Genomic DNA, 13,163 nt, shown 5'->3' on the forward strand with positions numbered 1-13,163 from the left:
CTAAGGCCAAGGATGGTAGAGAAGGAACTGAGGAGACCGGTCGCGCACGCGTACCATTAAGGAACACTCAGAGCGTGGGGGCTGGCTCTGTGCGTGTGTGACCCAGTATGAGTACTGCTGTAAAAATCTCCGAGCGAAGGCGCAGGGATGCACCAACACCTGGAGTGGAGCACCTACAGGGACACCTCTTGAAGAAGAATATAGAAAATACTTTCCCATGCTAAACAACAACATGATTTTGTGCTTCATGTCCCTCCCACGCACACATTTCAACGATGTTTCTGCTGACAGGTTTGGAAAGAATGGTTAACGTTCAGCAACTATCAAGTTCACACAGAAATATGTTTAATAACTATATATGCTTATTTTTGAACCTCACAGGATTTATAAACTTACCCATACATGGAGTCAAGTAAATTTACAAAATACTGAAATACCTGATTAATAGGACTAAATAAAACTAAAGTGAAGGGAATAGCTTCAAATGCCAGGGTGGACATTGGGAATAAGAACAATGCCATAAAAATAAACACAGAATGACACAGAATGTGAAAAAATAGCCAGTAGCAGTAATTTTGCGCTGGAAGGAATCATGTTATGGAATCATGCACAACTGTTGGGTGAATAATTTTCATTAAAAAAAAATAAATCTTGTTTCCATCTAGCTATACTTAGAAATGACATTGCTATATGTTCCCTGTGACCTAACTGGCTGCCACAAGCAAACTCCCTCACCAGAGTCCTCCATCACTGTCTCCCTAGGAAGTGGGTAGTGTGATGTAATCAGTAATAGAGTTAACAGCTGATTTCCCCATTTTTACATACTCAAATGCAAGCACTTTTGAGAGATATTTGGTGTCTACTAATTTTAGGCAACTGTAGCCCCTCAGATTGTTCCCAAAACACCCCACCATTGAGCAGTAGAGCAAAGTGCTGCATTATATCACTTTGTTTAACAATATAGTTTATTGTGGAATAAACTATTCCAGAATCATTAGTGTGCTTTGTGAGCATACAAATTATTCCAGAATGAAGTGACTTTTATTCTGAAATACAGCATCCAAATGGAATAGCTATTCTGCTCAACTTTCCCATGTAGACAAGCCCTTAGTTCTAAAAGGTCCTACACATTAAATCCTGGCCCCCTTGAAGTTAACGGCAAAAGTCCCACTGATAGGCCAAGATTTTATCTAGTGTTTTTAGCATGTCATCTATTTCCAGTGCCTCTTGTAATGTGGGGAGTCAACCTAATTCCTTATTTAATTGTATTCTATTGATTTTTTTAACAGTTAACATTCAGCAAATACCACATCTTAACTTCTTTTCTAAATTGCATCCCGTAGTTAATTTAAAGTAGAATTGGCTGCCTAAGGCCTACACTTAAAATTTATACCACCAAAACTATGTCAGTTAGGGGTGTGATTTTTTTTTATTTGTGATTTTATTTAACCACCATTGCTATGCCGGTATAAGCCCTAGAGTAGATGCAATTATATTGGCAAACAGTGATTTTGCCAGGATAGTTTACGTCTCTCTTATGAAAAGCTTAACATAATCTCAATTATACACTTGTTATACTGCTACTGCAGACAAGTATGAGAAAGAAAAGGTTTGATTTAAAATTTTAAAAGGCAAAAGTAATCTTAATAATTCCAAGTTACTCATTTCTTTGGAGCAAAACAGGTCATAGAGAAAGGCTGAGTTACTTGTACAGCTGTAAAATTTTCAGACATGCAAAGGCAGAAATTGTTTTAAATTATGTTGCTAAAAAGATGTGAGTACTTACCAATGGAGGCCCTCCCAAGAAAATTGTTCCCTGCTTGCCAACTATTATACTTTCATCAGCCATTGCAGGTACATACGCTCCTCCTGCTGTACAAGATCCCATTACCACTGCTATCTGAAAGAAAAACAGCAATATATATTAACAAATCAGTCTAAACTCTTTGAAATTCAAAGGCACCTGTTCACTAATCTCTATTGTGCAGATTTTGTCAAAGGCTCACTAGAAGTGACATGGGATTGTTAATGTCCATGCAGAACAGATAGGACCTTTTTCTGATTTTTTTTAGCATTTCTTTGGAAACTACATGGAATCGCTCTAGATGTGTTTTTGATCCACATAGTCCTAGCACCTGAGGGCTTTCCCATTATTTAAACCAAATCCTCAGCTGCTGAAAATCAGCACAGCTCCACTGAAGTCAACAGCTGAGATCAGCTGATATACACAAGCACAAAGTCCCTCAGTTTAAGTATCTGAGGACTAAGGGCAGGACATTTTCCGAGGAGGTGCCTCAATTTCAGTGGGAATTAATTTGCTCCTCCAAGCAGTCTACCAACAAAGCCCACGTTTGTTGATCTTAATAGCAAAACATAAAGCACACCTCTTTTCTCAGGCTTTTGCCTCATATGGTATTGATGTCATGTTTATTTCTAATGGTGAGCTGAAGTCTAGGTATTCTCTCTCTCACACACACACACACACACACACTTAATTTAGTGGTGTTTTTAAAGAACTGGCTTGTCCCCAGATACCACCAGATGGGTGGATTGTTATGAATCCAAAAACAAACGTATATATATTAAAAAAAACCATAGCAGCCTGTGATACTAGAGTGAAGTCTTCTCTCAGCTCCAGTTTCAAAAAGGATTCACAAGAAAGTAAATCCTTTCAAAGCAGCTTGCAGAACAAAGTGGTAATATGGAAAACAAAAAAAGGGGAACACTGATGAAGGCACAGAAATGCCAGGCAGTGCAAAGCATACCATTGTCTAATGTATTATTATTTGCTCTCTCACCTACTGAAAATACAGTTTGAACCACAGAAAGAGATTGGGATAATATTAATAAAAAGCGAAAACACACAATCTTCCACTGTTACACATTGGCAATAACTTAATGGCTGCTATCAGCAGTGGATTAAGGTTTCCTGGGGCCCCGAGCCAGAGCAAGTGTGGGGGCCCCATCCAACCCAGTCCACCTGTGGTCCCGCCGCCGTTCCGCCCCCTCTGCCTGTGGCCCTGCTCACGCCCCCACCCCTTTTTGCCTCTTCCCCGGGGCTCCGCCCCATTCCACCCAGGGTCCCCCCCCATTCCGTCCCCCCGACTGCAGCCCCGCAACCGGTTTGGTACTTTTTGGTCCCCACTACAGCCCCAAGACCAGAGAAGCTCTGTCTCCTTGCCATGGCCCCAGCGGGGAGTGAGAGCTCCCCAGCCCTGAGGAGTCAGCAGGCAGTGAGAGCTCCTCTGGTCCCCAAGCGACAGCCAGGGTCCCAGTGCTGGGGCTTCCCCTGCCACCCCCTCCCCCACGCTTCTGCAGCGGCCAGCCCCGGGACAAATTTTTATTTTTCTGCTTGGGAATGGGGTCAGACGCAAGAGCTTTCACTGACGTCCACTGGCTTCCCCTGCAGTCCCGGGCTTCTGCCAGGGATGGGGGGCACTGGGGGGCTTCTCCCGCCGCCCCCCGGTTTCTGCCAGGGAGTGCAGTTGGGGGGCATGGTGGCTGCCCCGCCCACCCGGCACTGCTGCCGGCAAGTGGAGTTGGGGGGCTTCCCCTACCCTGCCCACCCGACACAGGTCCTGTAGGCCCAGTGACTAATCTGCCACTGGCTGCTATTAAAAAGCAAATGTGCTCTTCAAAAACAGATGGTCGGGGGCTTCACCTGCACCTGAAACAGGCCTGAATTATGCCATTACGCCTCCTAGCATGGAGTCAAAAGGAGCTTTTTCATCAGCTGGCATCCTGTGCACCGAATTACACCTAGGACAGAGTGATGAATCAATGGGACTTTCTCTTACACATTTTATCAGACATCATCAGGTATCCACAAGTCTAATGACAGACTCCTTAAGAGTACCACTTATAATGGTCCCTCCCTCCTCTTTCCCCCCACCAGGGGCTTTTGTTTTTTATGAAGTTGTTGTGTTTGATATACAAGTTGTGTTAATAATTTTTCAATATAAATCTGGGATTTCAAAATTCTGGGATCCAAAGTAAAACAGATCTCCAAATCGCTAGACTACAGAGCTAGTTAACTGATTGCATTACTTTGTAGAATCTTGTGGAACCTTCCAGACCTTCTAAGAACTAAATTTTCCTCCTAAAATGTTGTCAGTCATGCCCTCGCAGGTATATAAGGGGCAGGGGCATCGCCACTCAGTCAGCGAGATAGAAGAACAAACTGAAGTGAAGTGAGAGTCCAGCTGCAATATTGCAAACCTTGTTTTATTGTATAACTGTGAAAGTGTACTTGTGTTTCAAGACTTGAAGAATGTAAGTAGTGATTAATAAAGACAATATTTAAATGCGATGCCAGAGATATCTCTCGAACTCCTATCTATGCAACAACATAAAAGAAATACTGTTACTTTTTTTGCCATGCTTACCACATATTTCATGACTTTCTAAGACTGCAGGACATAGACTTTTGCTCTCCCTAATACTATCTGTTTGCCCCTATAGAAAATAAAAGATGCCTCCAAAGAAGCCTTCAGGAGCTCAGTATAGGAAGCGAAAACCTCAACTGCAATCTAGTTTGCAGCAAGGGGCAGATTTGATGGGAAAATATCTGAAACAGAACATAGACCAGGCTGAACATAACAGTAATTTCCTCAGTTTGGTAGAGATCTTGGGAAATATGATGTCATGTGTGAGCACCTATGTCAAGTAGTTCATAAAGAAGCTATGGACCATTACTGCAGCAAAACAATTCAAAAACTAAATTGACTGACCTTATGTTATCAAGCACCTTCCTTGCCACAAGGTCAGTGGACAACTCTACTGGAAAAGGCTTAATAGAACTATTTATAAACATTTTGAATGAAAACAAAATAAAAGCCACAGCCAAGGCTGCAACAACAGTGTGAACATGAAGAGAAGAAACAGTGGTATCCAGTGAAGGATTCTTGTGCTGAATCCAAGAGCTTTCTTCATGTATTGTGGCTGCCATTCCCTCAATCCGGTTGTGTCAGATGCATCTTCTTTAGATTCAGTATCTCTCTTCAGATTACTACAAAGGATATATGTCCTGTTTCCAGCATCAATTATCAGGCGGAAGATCTTCATGGGCAATGTTATAAAATCTGACCGTGAAGCCACTAAGTGATACTCACTGGGAAAGCTGCATGACAGCATAAGGCCAGTGAGCTACCAAGTGACTAAGGTTTATGACGCCCTGATGGAACTGGTGCAATCACCAGGCCAGAATCTGACACAAGTAGCGCCTGGCAAAACAGATCACTGACTTCAAATTTCTAGTCTCAGTGTGATTTGGCACAATATCTTGTTACAGGAAACATTGTAAGCAAGGCATTACAAACTCAGTCGATGGACATTGAGACCATTATTATGAGGAGAAGCTGCCTTGATTTCATTGTGGCTACAGAGACAATAGATTTGAAGCTGCCATAACTGCTGCAAAAGAAATGGCAGAAAACTTAGGATTTAAGCCTGTCTTCAAGGACACTAGTATTCATCAGAAGAAGAGACAGTTTGGTTCAAGGGCAAAGATGAGGTGATGGGAAGCTAAGAAGAAAAATTCAAGAGGGAGCTTTTTTTTGCTCACTCATTGACACTGCTTGAATGCCCATCGAAAAAAGTTTTGGACAAATGAAGCTCCACAAAAAGACCTTGGAGGGTTGTATGACCTTAGTAAGCTTTCAGCATACAGAAAAACACTCATGAACAATTGTACAAACCTTCACCAGACACTGACACCTGGGGAATCTTCAGATGTCATTGATAAAGACCTCTGTGTCAAATTGGACAACATCCATCACAGTTTGCCACACGGAAAGCGCTCTCCCCTCCAAGTTCTCCAACTCATTCATGATGCAGAGCTGAAGGACACTTTTCCTAATGTGCAGATAGCTTTGAGGATTCTGCTCATGCTGCTTGTCACAGCTAGGAGTGGTGAGTGCAGGTTTTTGAAGCTCAGCTCATTAAAACATATTTTCAATCGATAAAACATATTGCCAACGAGTGACATCACTTGTTATTTTATCACCTGAAAATGCCATTGGCCAGTCTTTGGATCTCTTGGATGCTGTGCTTCAGTTCGCGATGGCAAAGGTGAGAAAAGCAATCTTTTGAACTAAAGGACAAGGGTTAACATTCTAAGGCTGTCACCTAGTGTAACGCTATTTAATACTGGTCCACCCAATGTTGGTGCACAGTTCAATTTCTTGATGTTAGTACATTTCAGTTATTCTTACTATTAAAGTTTCTATAAGCTTAGGGGAAACAATTTTTTTTTATTTGCTTATATATGGCATGAATAAATACAGATTTACAGATCCTAGTGTGCAAATTTATCGTTTTATAAGACCGGGATAACTCATGCATGCAAATCGTGCATCAAAGTCATGAAATGGGCTGCAAATGCAATAAAAAATAAGGTAGTCAAAAGTTTGACAAATGGAGGGGGCACTGAAGATGCTCCTCACCTGGGACACTTGGGCTGGCCCTGATCATAGTAGAACCTTCTATCCTTAAAAATCTATGAATCTAGAAAGAGAAGCGTTTGCATTCTACTGTGACACCAGTGTCATGGACAGCACCAGTGTTATAGAAAGTGAAGGCAATATCTGAGCTAAAAAGTTATTGTTGATGATACTCTTTCTTGCCCAAGAGAAACAGTTTTGTATGTCTAACCGCAGTAAGTTGAGAGAGAACCACAAGTTTATTTGGTCATAGTGCTTTGTTAGGAAATTTTAAGGTATATTAATTCACAACTGCTTTTTGTCAAAATGAAAAGAAAAAAACATGGCTGTTGAAAGTAGCACTCGCAATGGAAAACACGTTCAAAAGTATAGTAACAGAGTATAATCAAGATTGGCACCCACTCTGGATTCATTTCAGTCAAAAAGAAATAAGAATAGTCAAGTAGAATAAGTGTCGCCAAACTAGATTAAACTCCAGTTGCAGCCAACAGTCTGATTTTCTGCAGAACACAACTTTTTAGTATTGACATTGCCAACAATGGACATCAAGCCAAGAACAATGATTAACATGATTAACGTGGATAGAAAAAAAAAGCTAGCACTGTATTTTCTCAATACAAGTCTAAGAAAATGTCTTGTCAGACAAGGAAGATAATGTAGGTCACTGCTACGCATTAACAGATTTTCAAAAACACAAATATCTTTGAAATAAAGATAAAAAACCAAAACTTTCAGGGAAAGCAAAGATATCTTGATAGAGAATCTAAAACAAGCCTAAAGTAATAGGAGCTGCAATAAAAATGTTTTCCACTTTTCTTTCCCTGTGTAAATGCTTTCAGAAAACTCTCACCGTTGCCATATTAATCTGAGGGATAGATATGTTTTAATCAAAAGTAATTTCTTTCCTACAGTCAGCGTTTTGCTTATATAAAACCCAGTATGTTTCCTCTATTTTTATGCCATATAATGGTCAAACTATGAAAAATATAACACTATAAATGTATTATATTTTGAATGTGTTTAAGTGTTACACATTTGATTACTTCAGAGTATTAAGGAAAATACTGAACATGATTTTTTTTTTAAATGTTTTAAAAGCATCCAGGGACCCTGCTAAAAAAAAAAATCAAGATTTCTCCAGCCCCGTTTTTCTTGCTTTGAACTTTCCCATTTTGAGTCACTATCTTCATACTACAATCCCTCTGCTGGACAATGACAGGAGTCACTTTAGTGCTAATCATTTAGGCTTCTACTGATTGAGGTCTGGTCTACACTTACAACTTAAATTGACATAGCATAGAAAAATCCACACCCCTGAGCACCACAGCTATGCTGACCTAACACCTGATGTAGAAGCAGGTAGGGAAATGGAAGAATGCTTCGTGAGGAGGTGGAGTTCCTACAGCGACAGAAAAACTCCTTCCATTGCTATAGTCTGTGTCTACACTATGGCAGTACCATGGCATAACTACATTGCAATAGCTATGTCACTATAGCACTATAACACTATAGTAGTGTACACACTGCTTAATACAAAGTACTCCATTTACACAGGATGGTACCACGTCCACAGCATTCTCAGTCTCCCGCCTGGCTGCTGACTCTTCCTATGCTCCCTAAAGCCTCCTAGTCTCTTTCAAGGACTATAAGGAACTCATTACTGAGAATAAAGTTAGTTAAAACTCCTTCCAAACAAATCACTCACCGATTCAGCACAATAGCAATGTAACTCTCTGTTGAGTCATAGATTCACAGATACTAAGGTCAGAAGGGACCATTATGATCAACTAGTCTGACCTCCTGCACAACGCAGGCCACAGAATTTCACCCACCCACTCCTGCGAAAAACCTCTCACCTATGTCTGAGCTATTGAAGTCCTCAAACCGTAGTTTAAAGACTTCAAGGAACAGAGAATCCTCCAGCAAATGACCCGTGCCCCATGCTACAGAGGAAGGCGAAAAACTTCCAGGGCCTCTTCCAATCTGCCCTGGAGGAAAATTCCTTCCCGACCCCAAATATGGCGATCAGCTAAACCCTGAGCATATGGGCAAGATTCACCAGCCAGATACTACAGAAAATTCTTTCCTGGGTAACTCAGATCCCACCCCATCTAACATCCCATCACAGGCCATTAGGCCTATTTACCATGAATATTTAATTACCAAAACCATGTTATCCAATCATACAATCTCCTCCATAAACTTATCAAGTTTAATCTTAAAGCCAGATAGATCTTTTGCCCCCACAGCTTCCCTTGGAAGGCTATTCCAGAACTTCACTCCTCTGATGGTAGAAACCTTCGTCTAATTTCAAGTCTAAACTTCCCAATGACCAGTTTATATCCATTTGTTCTTGTGTCCACATTGGTACTGATCTTAAATAATTCCTCTCCCTCTCCGGTATTTATCCCTCTGATATATTTATAGAGAGCAATCATATCTCCCCTCAACCTTCTTTTAGTTAGGCTAAACAAGCCAAGTTCCTTGAGTCTCCTTTCATAAGACAAGTTTTCCATTCCTCGGATCATCCTAGTAGCCCTTCTCTGTACCTGTTCCAGTTTGAATTCATCCTTCTTAAACATGGGAGACCAGAACTGCACACAGTATTCCAGGTGAGTCTCACCGGTGCCTTGTATAACGGTACTAAACCCTCCTTATCCCTACTGGAAATACCTCTCCTGATGCATCCCAAGAGCGCATTAGCTTTTTTCACAGCCATATCACATTGACAGCTCATAGTCATCCTATGATCAACCAATACTCCAAGGTCCTTCTCCTCCTCATGGTATTCCACTGAACTGGTAGGACACCAATTATACCTAGCAGAAAAGGGTGCCAGAGGCTGCCTCTGCCCTGTTTTCCATAAAGGAGACATTCAGTAACAATTATATGTAGGAGTATTGGGGAAGAATAAAGCTAAAATAGTAGAAAGCAAAACAAACTACCCTGAAGACTATATTTTCTAAAATCAATACTAGCAGTTGGCGACATTCCTCAATATGCCATGGTAGAGCTGAATGAGATCTTCCAAGTTCAGTTTGAAATGGGTTCACAAGAGAATAATGTGATTCATAATTCCCATTCCCCCTAATATTATGTGAGAATTGTTTCACTTAGGTTCTCAGACCCTGAAGTTAAAAACAAGAATTAAATTTAAATGAATCCAATTTTTCCTATCTATGGTCTAATTTCATTGTAAACCATAGCCAAGGTTCAGGTTCATCAGCTTTGTGCCCACTCACATGTGTGCTGGAACCGAAGGCTGGACTAGGCCTCATCTTCAATAAGAGAAGAACTTACTGTTCTCAAGGAAATTGATTTCCCTTTGTAAAACTGGGATAAAGTTTTTTTATTGTATCATAATAAAAAAGACACTGACTACTAAGCAGGGAAAATAGCAAATGTAACATTGTACTCTTGGCCACTGCCTGCCTCCAGCCAGAAGGAAATGTTCTTTTCCAACATCCCCACCTGGATCAGAACAGTCAGCTAAAACAGTTTCTCTCTCAGAGAATCCAAATAAAAATGGCTTCTGCTAGACCAAGTTGTCCCTCTTGATTAGAAGGCATAGCCTCAGTCAATCAAAGAAAGGAGAAAAACCCATGTGATTTCCACTGTAAAATTTATTCTAACGAACCAGGTTCAAAATAAAAATTCACCAAAAATAGAATCCCGAAAAAAAGACATAGTAACAATACCCACAGAAAGCAAAAAATATGCAAAAATCACACTCCTCTAATATGTACAAGATTCCAGTTGTCATTTCCATATGTACAGTTTTTCTAATTAGGTGAGCTATTCTGTCAAGTTTATTAATCCTCCCTCCCTCCTAGATATCAATTTATTGAATGCAGCAATGAATACAGAGAATTAAGTGCTCATGTTACCAGTAATACCAGTGTCTAAAACATGAAGACCCCAAAAAACATTTTTAATTGAGACATCATGACTAACAGTAATTCTATGAATCATTAATACATTAGAAAATGCCCCCTATCAACAGCAGTACAAAAATGGTATAAATACATACATACACACAGACACACACACACATCCCTACCCGACTTAGCTATATATGTGTCTACACTCACCATCATGCACAGGGGTCCTCACTTCTCAAGCATTGATTCAGAATAATCAACTGTTGCAAATGATATCCTAAAGCTCTCTTTCACTCCTTCATCCCAGGCTGACCATTTCTCTTTTTCTCCACTCCAGGAGCAGCTAAGTCACATCACTAACCTTGAGGCTGAGAAGAAAGACAGCCTATTTGTAAACCACAATGCCATTCTGTGAACAGTCATGGTGTTTACAATGTCTCCAAATCCCCACACTGAGCATCAGGTCAGCAAAACTTTAAGCTGCCAAAAACCTGAGGCGCTGAGATGAGCCTTACACCCAGATTGAAGAAGCAGGTGTGCAGAGTAGCTAGAAATTTTTGCTTTAAAAAAAGTTACCTGTGGAATTCTTTCTGAGGACATGAGTGCTTGATTATAAAAAATGCGACCAAAGTGATCTCGATCCGGAAATACTTCTGCCTGGCGGGGTAAGTTTGCTCCTCCTGAGTCAACTAAGTCAAGTGGAATGAAAAATAGATTTACATACAATTTATCTCCTGCACAATTTTAAACAGAGATATTGTTTCATATTATTTAAAAATTACTTGAAATGTCACCTGTTTGCAAAAATGTATACTCAACATACTAATCATGAAAAACAGGCCAGGCGCCTCCATTTGCAAAAGGAAAATTGATGAGCACACATGAGCAGCTGTTATGCATCCCAAACATTTTTAGGTAAACTAATGGTAGCTGCATATAAAGATGTAATTACACTTGGTTTTACAAATCTTTTGAAATTCATCTGACAAACACCTGTTTGTTTTAAAAGACACTCCCTTATAGGCCTTAAAACAGGAAATTAAAAATTAAATTTTCTGTGTTGCAGGATAAACTTATTTCCTTCCTACATATATACAATCTAATATCATTCACTGTAGCCGCAGAAATTAAAACTACACTTAATTAAAACAATATAGAAGGAAAGACATTCTAAGGGAGGCACTTCTTAACCTCTCACTTCATGAGTGGTTGCAAGAGCCTAATGCTTTGCTTATAACTCGATAAATCACAGAAGAGCATACCTTTGGTTTCAAAGAACAGAATCACACAGAATTGCTCACTGGCAATCCATTCACTCTGACAGTAAAAGTTTACAAGCCAAATATTGTTTGTTAAGAAGCTAAACTGAAGATTTTATATTAAAAATATACTACCTATACCACAGCAAGCACATTTAGCACACACATTTGCTTATTTAATAGAATGTCTAAGCATGCTAAAATTAAAAAAATAATTTACTCAACCATTGACTTTTTTGACTGATTAAACAAACATGGAGTAAAACACATTGAGATGGAATATACTCAAAAAAATGTCAAATTGTAGAAAGCTATTAACAGAAACTACAGATGAAGTTTTGAGTTTTTATTCTTTTTTAGATGGGAGTATTTCAAAAAATGTAAGTAACTTTCTAAGAGAACCTTTCAACAGAAATAATAAAACAACAAAATGACTTCAGTTCCTGTCTTTTACATGTAACTTGAATTACGGTTGATGTGTGCACACAACTGTTCCCCACTGGACTCTTTTGCTTTGTTCTATTACACAGGTAGTAAAATGAAATAACCCATTCCTCTGGGTCTTTAGTTCACTTTACTACCTTTATAAAAGGAATGAACAGATAAGCATATCATCAAAAAGCATTGTATATGTGAACGTGTCTGAAATAAGTTAATGTGTCTGGGGATGGAGCAGGAATCCTCCAGAAACATCTCCATGAAGCTCTCCTGGAGGTACTCTGAAGGCCTTTGCAGGTTTCTGGGGAGGGCTGTCTTATTTCATCCTCCATGGCAGAACACTTTACTACGTCAAGCCAGTAGCAAGTAGTCTGGAATCATTGCACCACAAAGCATGGCAGCGAATGGTCCTGGGTTTTGGTCGCATTCAAGCAACATTAGGTCTTTATCTTTCTGCGTTAGCCTCAGGAGAGTGATATCATTCATGGTCACCTGGTTGAAATAGGGGAATTTTTGTAAGGGAACAGGTTTCAGAGTAACAGCCGTGCTAGTCTGTATTCGCAAAAAGAAAAGGAGTACTTGTGGCACCTAAGAGACTAACCAATTTATTTGAGCATTTTATTTGAGCTCAAATAAATTGATTAGTCTCTAAGGTGCCACAAGTACTCCTTTTCTTTTTGTAAGGGAACAGTAAAAGGACCTCGTTCATGCTGGGTTGTTTGCGCTTGGCTAAAAGGGATCATCCCAGAGAATAGCCACATGGCGGGAGGAAGGATGAAGGGATCATCCCAGAGAATAGCCATGTTTTCGGGTGGGGGGAGGTGTGTGCTGCACATCCACCCGAAAACCGCAGCCCCTCCTTTTAAATGTGAAACCCAGCCGGCATTGCTTGCTATGGGAAAGGATGGCGCTGCAGTTTGAAACCATTCCCACATGTCATGAAGGCGTAAGAAGCCAACCCCGCGTACCAAAAGGCTTACCATGGCTGCCTGGAAACCGAATTCTGTTGCCCAGCCATTTGTGATGTGTCACCATACTGGCAGGTGCTCAATATAAAAGGCAAAATGTGACCTTGTACCTAAAGCACATGTGCTGTGCTGTGAATTGCTTGATTCACTGTGAAAGAGTCTCCCTTTTGTTCTCAG

General features: G+C 40.3%; 1 protein-coding gene across 2 annotated transcripts in view; it reads right to left on the reverse strand.

Annotated features, from left to right (window-relative positions):
• The window catches only part of MCCC2 (methylcrotonyl-CoA carboxylase subunit 2), a 102,333-nt gene that overhangs the window by 64,435 nt on the left and 24,735 nt on the right, over positions 1-13,163 (reverse strand). For both annotated transcript variants that reach the window (XM_048849922.2, XM_048849921.2), the window contains exons 6-7: positions 10,898-11,010; positions 1,787-1,900 (exon numbers count right to left, since the gene is read on the reverse strand). In XM_048849922.2, coding sequence (XP_048705879.2) covers positions 1,787-1,900; positions 10,898-11,010 — 227 coding nt within the window. The remainder of the gene's footprint in view (positions 1-1,786; positions 1,901-10,897; positions 11,011-13,163) is intronic.

Source organism: Caretta caretta, chromosome 5 (genome assembly GCF_965140235.1).
Source record: "Caretta caretta isolate rCarCar2 chromosome 5, rCarCar1.hap1, whole genome shotgun sequence".
NCBI lineage: Eukaryota > Metazoa > Chordata > Testudines > Cheloniidae > Caretta > Caretta caretta.